Source organism: Alosa pseudoharengus, unplaced genomic scaffold, assembly GCF_046254945.1.
Source record: "Alosa pseudoharengus isolate Yale_2024_CS ecotype anadromous, Long Island Sound unplaced genomic scaffold, YU_APseudo_1.1 YU_APseudo_1.1_scf_6, whole genome shotgun sequence".
Classification (NCBI taxonomy): Eukaryota; Metazoa; Chordata; class Actinopteri; order Clupeiformes; family Clupeidae; genus Alosa; species Alosa pseudoharengus.
In genome coordinates, this window is record NW_027468848.1 from 24,631,714 (window position 1) to 24,644,042 (window position 12,329).

The 12,329-nt window shown below is 40.0% G+C and overlaps 1 protein-coding gene across 1 annotated transcript in view; it reads right to left on the reverse strand.

Moving 5' to 3' along the window:
* The window catches only part of piwil2 (piwi-like RNA-mediated gene silencing 2), a 29,449-nt gene extending 20,202 nt beyond the window's left edge, over positions 1 to 9,247 (reverse strand). Inside the window, exons 1-9 of the mRNA XM_076271340.1 lie at positions 8,810 to 9,247; positions 8,604 to 8,703; positions 8,255 to 8,375; positions 4,798 to 5,010; positions 3,716 to 3,826; positions 3,039 to 3,156; positions 2,751 to 2,875; positions 2,242 to 2,322; positions 2,041 to 2,154 (exon numbers count right to left, since the gene is read on the reverse strand). Of these exons, the coding sequence (XP_076127455.1) occupies positions 2,041 to 2,154; positions 2,242 to 2,322; positions 2,751 to 2,875; positions 3,039 to 3,156; positions 3,716 to 3,826; positions 4,798 to 5,010; positions 8,255 to 8,375; positions 8,604 to 8,703; positions 8,810 to 9,247 (1,421 nt within the window). The remainder of the gene's footprint in view (positions 1 to 2,040; positions 2,155 to 2,241; positions 2,323 to 2,750; positions 2,876 to 3,038; positions 3,157 to 3,715; positions 3,827 to 4,797; positions 5,011 to 8,254; positions 8,376 to 8,603; positions 8,704 to 8,809) is intronic.
* Positions 9,248 to 12,329: the final 3,082 nt, after the last annotated feature.

Sequence of the window (12,329 nt, forward strand, 5' to 3'; positions counted from 1 at the left end):
TGGGTAACATAGGTACACCTGGTAATTTTTTCAGAATTTTTTGAGACCTAAGTGCGTGGGCCCTGGTTGAACTGACGTGGAATGACCCATGTAATTTTTCATACTGCCTTTAAAGATTCTTTAGAATGTCTCTGCTTCAACTCCCACTGATTAAGTCAGCGGTCAGTATTGTGGCAATGCCATTCCCGTAGTGGGTAGGGATGTCACCATATACTGGCACTGAGCATAACCATTATGTTTAGCCTTGTTGAGTGCTTTTTTGTAAGTGATAAGGCTATCTCTCCATGAAATCAAAGACATAAAAATGTTTCATCAGTTCATCTGGTTGCCTTTTCACTGCCTTTTTATAACTACTTAATTCTCTTGGCCTTGATAAGCATGTAGTGAAAATCTGATTTTGTGACAGCCCTAGAAGTGGGTGATTTTGCCTTTTTCAAGAGGATCCATATATTGTGACAGCCCAAGCAATGGAGTTATCTTTAAATGTTTTACCAATGAGTTCTGTGATTTGTTTTGACATTTGGACAAAATCCATGAAGATTGTCGATTTGCTGGAGACCTCATTGAAAGGCAAAAAGTGCAAAACATTAGACTGAAGTTTGTTTACAGATTAATGTGATTAGCTACCCACTCTAAGTAAAATGTCAAATTCCCTGACTTTAACAGACTAAAAAATAGAAACTCCTATGACCTTTGATGACCATGGTAAGTAGGGCTGGGCAATATGGCTGAAAACTGTATCACGATATAAGTATTTCATATCAGTCGATATCGATAATTATTGATTTTTAAAAAAAAAAAATCTATTTCAGATAAGGACCAGAAGGGGAAAAAAGTTCAATTTAAACACTTTTATTTAAACTTATCCTTCCTCTGATTTTAATCACCACAGTTATCAATCAAAGCAAACAGGGAAAAGAAATAGCAACATAATCATGAAAAACACTCAAATAAATAAATGTGCACATAAGTCTGAATGAAAAGCAGCACTGGTTGAAGCCTGGAAATATTGTAAACAAAGTAGCTTAATTAGCTAGTTTATCATAGTCTACTGGTTAGACTGTTCAGTTTCCCCACGTGTGTTTAAGTTTGAGTCTTGGAAAATACTTTTCCATTTGCATCGCGATTGGGATTATTAGAATTTAGCAGTCAATTTGAATGCAACAGTTTTGAACAAATTCGTACAGCGTGCTAATGATGCTAACCAAATTTAATAGCAATTTAGCCAATTGTCTTGCACGATTGTGAATGGATTACATGTGCATGCTGAGGTGAGGAGGGATGCGCCTGTTGAGAGAGAGAGAGAGTGCACGGGGCAAGGACTCATTGAGAGTCTGTGTTGAGGTAGGCTAGGTAGAGTTGCACATACTACAATGCAAGCTATATTTAGCCTATTTATTTATGGACAACGTAAGGCGGGAGGTGTGTGTTGCTTTTAATTATCGAATTTTCTATTGAACGTATTTTTTATTGATATCCGTTACATGTCTATTGCGATACATATCGCTATCGTTTTATCGCCCAGCCCTAATGGCAAGTATGTGATTTAACCATAGACTAAAAAATACTACATAGAAAATACTAGTACCAATTACCAGTACCAATTTTGAACATGCTTCAAACTAAATTCCCTGATACTACATGTCTTTTTAAAATTCCAAGATATTCCAGAAAGTCCATGATCCATGGAAACCCAGTGTAAACACCAGTTAGTACATAACACTTAGATTATCATAAATCAACTAACATTTCTCCATCCATTCAAGTTCCCTCAGTAAGACCAAAAAAAAAAATCTCATCTGTCTTGGAGTGCAGAACATTAACCAACTTGATGTTAAATCCTGCCCTTACTGTGTTTCTGTATGTCAAACTATCTACCGAGGAGTCTGCCTTCCATCCATTCAATGAATAGAGACTATTTCCAAGCACAACTCACAGTAAAACACTCCTGCTGTCAAGCCCCTCATTCAGTGTTCAGTGTCACTGTCTGGGCAAGCAAACATTCACCGACCAAAGCAATTTTTGATTGCTTGAACTTACATGACATCCAGAACAGAGTCGTTCCGCAGCACTTTGTGGGTCACATCCACGGACAGATACAGGCCTCCGTCCGTGCGTTTGAAGCAGGTGGCATATCCAGGCCACACCTGAAGTCTGCAACAAAACACAACCCTGGGTCAGCGGCCGCTTACGCTCCACTTGTGCTGAAGTAAAATGTAAGGTCAAAAGAATATTACATACCTATGCTTTCCAAGAATAACAGCACAGGTGGGGTCAAAATGATTTCGCCCGACCAATTTCAATCCCAAGATTTTCATTACCCTTCATGCACGCACATGCACACAGACAGACAGATAGAGAATGGTGTCATGATTTCGCTTCAACTCACCAATTGCACAAAATTCAAAGCTTATACAGCTAATCATATTTGACATGGATAATTAAATACTTTTATGAAAGGGAGCTTTTTAAGCTTCATAGAAAACAGACATCATCTGAAGTCTGTCCTGCTTTTGTGTTACAGCTGAGACCACTCAAAAGAAAGCATGTTTTTTTTGCTCAAGGCAATGAAGAGTGCACAATGCACTCAACTTCATGTGGAGAACAAAGAAAAGATTAGCCAGCTGCAGACAGCACACTGTTGGGTGTTCTCCAAAACGCAGTCTCGGGGGTTTTGTGGGTGAAAACTGATGTCCATTATACCAAATGAATGTCTGTCTGCGGATTTTGCGAGACATTCTCTGCCTTACCTCCTCAGCACAACATTGTAGAATGGGAGGCAAAGATCAGAGCTAGGGGGAATGATCTTAGTCATCTGGATCTTAATGTCAATTTCCTGACCATCGGTCTTCCTCTCACTTTTTAGTTGCACCACCTACAGTGGAAACATTGGATTATTGCCGGTGATGGTGAAATTGTAAGGTGATTGTAAGGCAAACAAAATTGTAAGGTGGGCTAATTTGAAAGAATAACTTTTGCTTTCTATGACAAACACATCAAAACCAAGTCATGTTAGGTAATGTTGAGACAATTCCAACCTCGTTGAGGCGAACAGGGAGATAGAGGATTGAGCCATCAAAAGCGATCACATCTCCAGTAATGGAGCGGTGATCTTTCATCATTCCGAATCTCATTCCCATGGATTCAACATTTGGGCTGTAGAATATAGTGCAGATTTTTATACAGGTCAACATTTCTCTTTACAGTAGAGCTGCACAAATTGGGGAAAATATCAAACTGCTATTTTTCAGATATAGATATATTGCAATTGTGATTTAATTTGTGATATAATTTCTGAAAGTCAATATTCAGTTAAATATTCCAAATTTCAATTTAAGTTGGGCCACTTCTGATAGGTGAACATAATGCATGAGAATAAAGGAATGAAATGAATTCAGCAAAATATATGGAACTTCTGGAGGACAATCTGATTCAGTCTGCAAGAGAACTATGAATTGCGAGAAGATTTACTCTGCAGCAAGACAATGAGCCGAAGCCTATAGAAAAATGGTTTAAAGACAACAAGGTGAATGTTCTGGATAGGGCTGTCACTTTTGTGAAAAAATCCTGTTCGATGAGACATAAGTGTTCATTGAATCGATTTAAAAAACAAATTGATTTATTGTGCAGTCAGTTGAATATATTTGAAGAACTGACATCTCTTTTTCTGATAAATTGCAAAAACAATCAAAGAGAAAGAAAATACAAAACTCACATGAAGGTTACATGATACTGGTACACAGCATCATTCTTACATCCAATAGCAATGTAGTTTGATCCAACCCTAACAGGATTACCCTTAGTACCGGCCTTCTGTAGTGGCTCTCTGTAACAATAGAACACGATTTTACGTTATAGTATGTCATGTATTTGATGCTCTTATCCAGAGCAACTCCGAGTGAATTAACTACAGAGTCCCTTGCTCAGGGCTCCAATGTTGACAGGCAGCCCCTGGGATTGAACGCACAACCTTCTGTGAATTCCATGTGAAAGGACTGATCTTTAACCACATTTATATTTATTCATTTAGCTGACACTTTTATCCTAAGCGACAAAAATGAGCAATAACATTCAAGCTCCATTGCAAGGGAGACCTTATATAGTAGGGCTGCAATGATTAATTGATTAATCGATTAGTTGTTGACCATTAAATTAATTGCTAACTATTTTAATAATCGATTTAACGGTTGGTGTTTTAAAACTAAAAAAAAAAACTAATCGATTAATCGAGAAAATAATCAGCAAATTGGTCAACTATGAAAATCATTAGTTGCAGCCCTATTAGGTAGCAATTAATACTGTCACCAAAGTATGAGAGTGCAGTGAAGTTTTAAGTTAAAGTGTAGCCGAAAGACACACAGAGCCACTAGAGCAGGGGTCTCCAACTGGTAGCTCGCGAGCTACCAGTAGCTTCCCACCTGTTTCTAAGTAACTCTCCAAAAGGTTGGAGGAAGACGTTCATAAATTTGATAACCCAGTCACTTGGGAAACATGATTCCTATGAAATCAAATTCAGTCTACAAAGAGAGAAAGTAAATGAGTTGAAAGGAACCTTTAAAAAAAATACAAATCTTATTCAGCGGTTTTGGGTGGAGATTAGCTATGTGAATACCTGTACATGGCATGCTACTACTAACATAAAAGCTCTCGGCCATGTCCATTTGTCAAAGTAGCTCTCAGAGGGAAAAAGGTTGGAGACCCCTGCACTAGAGCATCAAACAAATTAGACAAAAAAATTCAATCATTGTTAACAACAGTGTCTAGAGAAACCGTCCTGTTTCAGTCAAGGGCACTTACCGTGAGGCCTCCATCTGTAAAGGGGCTTTTGGTGGAGAGCCCTCGGGGTGCATAGGGGGTTCTTTGGGTGGGGAGCCGGTCAGGGGAGGACTGAGGCCGGCAGAGATGGCCGCTGGGCCCGGGGGGAGCATGGACGAAGTGGTGGGCCCTCTGCCAATGCCCATGGCGGGAACAGTGGCACGGCCTGCTCCGACAAGTCCTTGCCCGAGCCAGCTGAAACATTTGTACAAACATTTTATACACATTTCAGTACACATATCACACACAGCCAAATAATTTTAAGCACTGTGCACCTCCTCAGACTTTTTAAATCAAATGTTGCCCCTCTTTTTATGCCTCCAGACTAGGGTTTGGTATCGTTTGGGGTTTATCCGATACAGGTGCTAAATCAATACTAATACGGTGTCTGTCAAAACGGTGCCGAAACCGGTACTTTGTTTTTTACAATAAAATGCCCAAACCAGTGGTTGAAAGCATTAATTGCTTTTTTTGATTGATAAGACAAATTAAATGGAACTATATATGTAGTTTCTTTTTTAAATACATATGCTTCTAGGCATAATTCTAATTGCAGATAGCTTGCCATAACTTTAAATAACTTTAAAGGTAAAATGGCTTACCATGGATGCACACATAAGGAATTGGCAAGTAGCCTAATCAATCTTTCCTCTGCTTTAAAGTTTATCCAGTGCAGATGATATCTTTAAATGTTCAAATGGCTTGCCTTGGAACTGCCAGGTCATGGGCAATGCAATTGCAAGTAGGCCTAGTCTTATCTATGGATTCAGCTTTCAAGTTTATCCAATGTGTTCTCAAATGCTCAAATGTCTTCCCCCTTAAAACACAATCATTTTAACTTTATATATGCCATTGATGAAGTATTTCAAATTCCCAGCAATATTTAGATATCTATGCTATATTTAACATTTATTTTATATTTGGCCTGTTATGAAATCATGTATTGAACAATTTAAAGGAGAATTCCGGTGTGATTTTGACCTAAAGTGTTTTGAAACATGATACCGAGTGTGAACGTATGTCTCATAGCCCATCTCGGCTTGTCCCCTGCACTCCGAAATCTGGCGCTAGTTAGCCGATGCTACCAACAAGGCGGTCAATGGTGGTGCCTCGGCATCGGCATAGCCATGCAAATAAATCACTGTTTTACACCATTTACGAGGCTCAATGTATCTCCACACTTCATTGGTAGACTTCCAAGGGCCCTGACATTTAAAACGAGACATTGAGAACTTTGAAAAAGCACTGGTAGTTTACTTACAAGACGATTTATACAGACAGTATCTTCTCGAAGTTTAGCGTTTGCAGCCATCTTGAATTTAGTCACGATAAGTCGATCGACGAGTAAGAATGAACAGGTATGATAAGGGATCAGATTCCAAAAATAATTCAGTGGAAATGCATGGATTCCAGTTGCTGCTACTGGAAGAAACTGTAATCCATGCATTTCCACAGAATTACTTTTGGAATCTGATCCCTTATCATACCTGTTCATTCTTACTCGTCGCTCGACTTATCGTGACTAAATTCAAGATGGCTGTAAACGCTAAACTTCGTGAAGATACTGTCTGTATACATCGTCTTGTAAGTAAACTACCAGTGCTTTTTCAAAGTTCTCAATGTCTCGTTTTAAATGTCAGGGCCCTCGGAAGTCTACCAATGAAGTGTGGAGATACATTGAGCCTCGTAAATGGTGTAAAACAGTGATTTATTTGCATGGCTATGCCGATGCCGAGGCACCACCATTGACCGCCTTGTTGGTAGCATCGGCTAACTAGCGCCAGATTTCGGAGTGCAGGGGACAAGCCGAGATGGGCTATGAGACATACGTTCACACTCGGTATCATGTTTCAAAACACTTTAGGTCAAAATCACACCGGAATTCTCCTTTAAGCACAGCTCAGCTTTAAGAAACTCAAATAGCCTAGATGCATGCTTAGCATTTTGTGATCATTAAGGCTACTTTCACAAACTCTTAGTCAGCTGTCCTCTGATTTATCGATATCTAGGCGATATTTGTAACATTTATTTTCTATTAGGCCCGTTATGAAATCATGTAGAACAATTTAAACACATTGTAAAACTTAAAGCCCAATTTTGGAGACATCCATGCATGTCGAAATTTGCTGCAAATTCAAAACTGGATTACTCTGGAGTGGCTAACTGTACAGGCGGCATGTGTTGAATGAAGGATTCGTGAAGTATTCCACCAAGATGGATGGGTAGGGAACCGTTCACCACAGCAATTAGCGGCAAACATCATTTAAAAGCTGAGAAAAAGCTCTTTCATGTGATGTGATACTTGTGATGTCTGTGTGATAAGTAGGCTACTTTGCGAGTAGTTCAACTGAATGGGAGAATTTGGACGCCCTTCATTCTTGCCGTGCGCTGTCACTTTCTCCACTGCGTAAAAGACTAAACTAATTTGTGCTGTGAATGCTAAGATTATTTTGACAGGCCATAGGCTAAATAAATATCGCTATTAGTCGCACGCAAATCAGAATATTGAAAGAAGGGGGCACCAAGGCCACCATGGCCTGTAAACCTCTGATTTTCAAAGAGGCATCACGGCCAACGCAAGGGGCAACGGCCATGGCCGTTGTGGCCGCCGTGAAATTCCGACCCTGGTTATGTATTTTCAAATCTTAAATGGCCCAACCCTAGCCTGGCAGGCCATCCTATATCATTGACATGTATAGTCTGGCATCGAATCATTCACCTCGCTTAATCCAAGGGGCGGGCAGAGAATTGTCTTTCAAACTGCCTAGGCATGCAATAGGCCAGCGCTACGACCATATCCGTATCCGGTCGGCAAAACGGCAAATACATCCTTCTTCGAAAGGAATGACTTAAGTGCATTGTGTTGATCTACTTTCAAAGAAAAGCACAAGTCCAACTCCTCCAAAGTTGACGCCAACGCCGATTCAAACAACCGCTCTTCATTTGCCATAGCCACCTTCCTTGTTGTTCACCGTCGCAGGATGTCGTTATCCTGTTAAGCCCGCCTTAAGACTCTCTAACGAAATAGAGCGCTGTGATTGGCCGTCATCCACGGTGTTAAGCCAATAGAAATTCCTATGGTTCGATACTAGACGTACAAGCTGAGCAAATTAATTTGCCGCCGCTAGGGTGCATCTAGATTTCTAGGCTAGCCCAACCCATGTCTGAATTCAGACATAGTGCCTGAACTTTACGGCCTGATATAACACAAGGCATCGCCATCTCCCAAAAAGTGAAGGTTTGATTATGAAGATTAATTTCCATTTTCCATAACAAAGTTAACATGGACTGAGTAGCCTAAATGTCTAGGCATGGAAGAGGCACCACTGTTGGAACTATGACCAAACCAGTCCATGTCTCAGGAAATATATTTAACAAGTAAGCTTTCAGTTACTGTAGGCTAGTTGTTCAGCTTATATGAGTATATATCAGTATGTACCTGCTGCCACGGCCCATCTCCTCTTTCACTGGTCCATCTCCTTCGGAACCGATGGCTGAGCTTACTCCCACTTGGGGTGTCACAGGTTCTGCTCCAAAATCTCCTCTTGCACCTCTACTCACTACATACATAACAATTTAGAATGTTATGCAGCCATAGCTACTACATCCAAACATCATTACATAATGTCATTCAAACTGAAGCCTGTATCTGTTCTGTGAGTGGACAAACATTCTTTTAACATTAGTTTGACAATACTCAAAGTCAAATATCAATACTACCTAAAACTACTTTGCACTTTGTTAAAAACAGAACAGAACTTGTGTCATTAAACCCAAAACTGGCTCACCCCCAGGCATAATTCCTCTTCCCCAGGTGGTCCGGGAGGACTCGATGCCCATGCCTCTGAACATGGAGACCAGGGAAGAGCCAGGAGTTGTCACTGCGACCTTCGGTCAAAAATAATTTGTGACATTAGTCAGGATCAGAGGGATAAATAGCCAATACATTATGTTAATCACTTTTCACAATAATGACACAATCTTTGAAATGTACCTCCTCTTGGCTTTTCTTGGCCATCTCCTCCTCTTCAGCTTGCAGTGATGGCATGCCTTGAGGCGAATCTGGTTTAGCGGGCTGAGCCAGAGGAGTTGGCATCACACTGGGTTCCACGTGAAGGAGTGCCGCTCTGCCAAGCCCTACTGATGGTTGAACAGCTTGAAGAAACAGCCCTCTGGCACGGCCCATGCCTCCATCATCTGAGGGCAAAGGCAGTCCCCTTGCTAGTCCTGTAGAGGGTTCACTGCCTGGGTAAATCAACCCTCTACCAAACTGACCACCTGGTGCACTGGCCAAGAGCTCAAAGCCCCTGCCTCTCCCAAAGCTTGCATCTCCTTGTGGCAGTAACAGACTGCGACCACGGCCAATGAGAGCTTCCTCTGGCTTGTGGACTGCACCAGGGGTTCCAGGAAATGGTGGTTTATTCGGATCCATGTTTTCAGTGCGATCCAGTAACTGCTGGGCACACCTGCAAAGAAATTAACTTGAAACTCACGCTACTCCTGACTTCACAAACAAGATATAGAATAGTGATTAGTTCTACTATTCCACATGAAAATACAGTATGGCACATTGGAGCTTAACTTGCCTCTAGTGTGACATACTGTAAGCCAGATACTGACTGCTAGTTAACATTAATCGGAAATCTTCACATAAATCTTGAAGTGTAGGATTCGTGTTGTTGATGCAAACACGCCACCACACCTTACCCATAAATAAATGAACAGTTTGATGATGTGATCAAGTCTTTCGCATAATGTACAAAATGTTAAAACAAATTAAAAAGATTTCCTTTCCATATTACACAGCTGCCTTGTAAGTTAGCTAGCTAGCTGGTCAGGTGCAGCACAAACAGCTGACTAGCTATGCCACGTTCCTATTAACATGCTAGTTAGCCATCTTCCACATTTTATCTATAATGTTACCAACAAATGACGCCTATGTGGTATACTTACGGTGAAAGTAGAGAGACGGTAAGGCTTCTCACAATTCTTCACTTTAAATGAATAATGGTGTATCTAATGCCAACAGTCTAACTTTTCTGAACCATGGGAGAGAGGCACGTGTCAGAAGTCTAACGTTAACAGATTTCAGGTTAGGTGCGCTCGGCGTTTTGCCAAATACGTTATGGCAGAATGTTTGTCTAGTAAAATAGGTCTCAAAATTGGCAAAATGGCAACAATATGGATATATTTCCATATATTAAGTCACAACACAACCTGGTACATCATTCATACCTGAACACGTGTACTTCCTCGTAGTATTGCCTTCTGTGCCAATGTCTCTGTAATGTTAATGAAGCTCTGATGACCCGTTATATGGTAAGACGTGCTGTGCACTGACAGACCGTTGCGAGAGAGAAGGGAGGCCCGGGGAAAAACTTAACTTCAAGAGCTGCACGTGTAGGATGCATGGATAACCACCACCCAAACAAGCAGACAAGCGGACAGCAGGTACTTTCCCTCTTTTTTTCTTAAAAAAGAACACGATACTAACACAAGCACTGCATTTTTGTCAGTCACCAATTAAATAATCTAAATGAGCCTTTACAAACAAAATTACATTAGCCTACTTGAGCCTGGTTAAAATAAATAAGTTTACAAATATTACAGCACAACTTTTAAATTATGAAAATATATAGGCAGAGGCCGCTCAGTATCAAGAAAACAAAAATCTATATATTTTCCAGACAAGCCATCTGTAAGTGGTGTTGGCATAAACACTTTGATGTGAAAACAGAAAGACAGGTAATTTGCAAAAACAGATAGCTGAGGCCTATAGCCCCACTTTTTTTTACAAATAGGCCTTATTATAAACCATGTGTTTTTAAATGTAGGCTACATTTCATAACATGATTTCAATGAAATGGTAGTTGGGTTCTTTTGATATCGAAACAACATGCCATGATGACCTGGAATTGAACATTTAAAGCAGCATTGAAATTTGTTCCAAAATGAGCTATAGCTACAAAATCTTGCTAACACCACCCAGAGGCCTACTGGCACTGCTAAAAGCTTTCTAACATGCTAACTGGTGTCTTTTGGCGATATATATCCTAATGCCATGCCGTGAAAGGCTTTCTTTCAGAACAAAGAAATTGTGCATTCTGGATGGCTGATGGGAACGAATGTTTAGCAGATTTGTCCTTTGAATGATGATATAATCAAAATTAATTTGAACATGATAACTAGTTGACTGATAAAATCTTACCCAAAAAGTGGCAAAGTGTTAGTTGCATAGTGTTGCTTCATGAAAATGTATTCAAATAGCCCTATCTGTTGTTACAAATTCAACTGTCTCCTAGATACCACCTTTAATAAATCATTCAAAATGTCAGCAACACATCTCTAAAAAGTTGGGATGGGGGCAACAAAAAGTTAGAGAAGTTGTAATGTGAAAGATAATACATTTCACAACTAACTGGCACCGGTATGAAAACAGTATCCAAGAGGCAGAAATGCAGATTCGTCACTCTGAAAACCTATGTAGACAAATAATCAACAATATAAGAACATTTTCCTCAACATGAAATGCAGAGACTTTGAGGATTTCATCATATACATAATTTCATTAAAATATTCAGAGACATTTTTGTAAACAAGGGACAGGGCTGAAAAACAAATGTGCAGTTCCTGCCATTATATTATAAATGCATGGGGTGATATGTGTATGCTTTCATTTAAACAATAATGTCTTATATGTTTTCCCATTTTAATATGCCATTCTATCTTATGCCACTGAGGGTTGAACAAATTACAACCATCACTATAATCATATGAACATAAATCTGTGCATTGGTATAGAAAATAAGTCCAGATATTGTGGTCAAAGTAGCAAACATTCAAAAACTTGATTGTGCAACACCTGCATGTGCTTTCATGTGCCTAAAGAGAGGGAAAGGGAGGGGGGTGATTCAATTTTGGGCAGAGAGAGACGATGGCATGGGGTGAGTAAAGGAGCAAAAACTGACTCATCTAGTTGAAAATAGCTTTGTCTAGGGTGCTATTGTTTTGATTTTAATATTATATGGTCACATAAAATAGAAAATGATACCACTGAGCACCTTCTCATCGAGTCAGTGCGCACCAGACTGCACCAGACTGTGATTGACAGTCAGATCTCACACAGCCCTGCTCTGATTGGACCAGAAGAACCGGGAGCTGTGGATTTTTGCAAAACAAATAACATGCTCTAGGTGGAGGTAGAAGTGCGTTTTTTTTTTTCTATAACAGCATAGTGTCGGTTTCAGTGAATATGATCAAAAAAATCTTGCCAACTGCAGCTTTAAGTGATTATTTTTCACAACAGTGAGTGATACTTCTGTAGCCTAACAATTTATGTCTTGGTATTTGGGGGGACATTTTGAGCATTTTTGAATATTGGGTGAGAAATGTCCCCTTCAAAGTATATCATGATTATGGCATTGGGGTGGATATAATGAAAACTGAGGCTGGAAATGGGCAAATTTCCTTTTGTGACCCAATCTTGAGGGATCAGAATAAGGCTGTCCATGTAC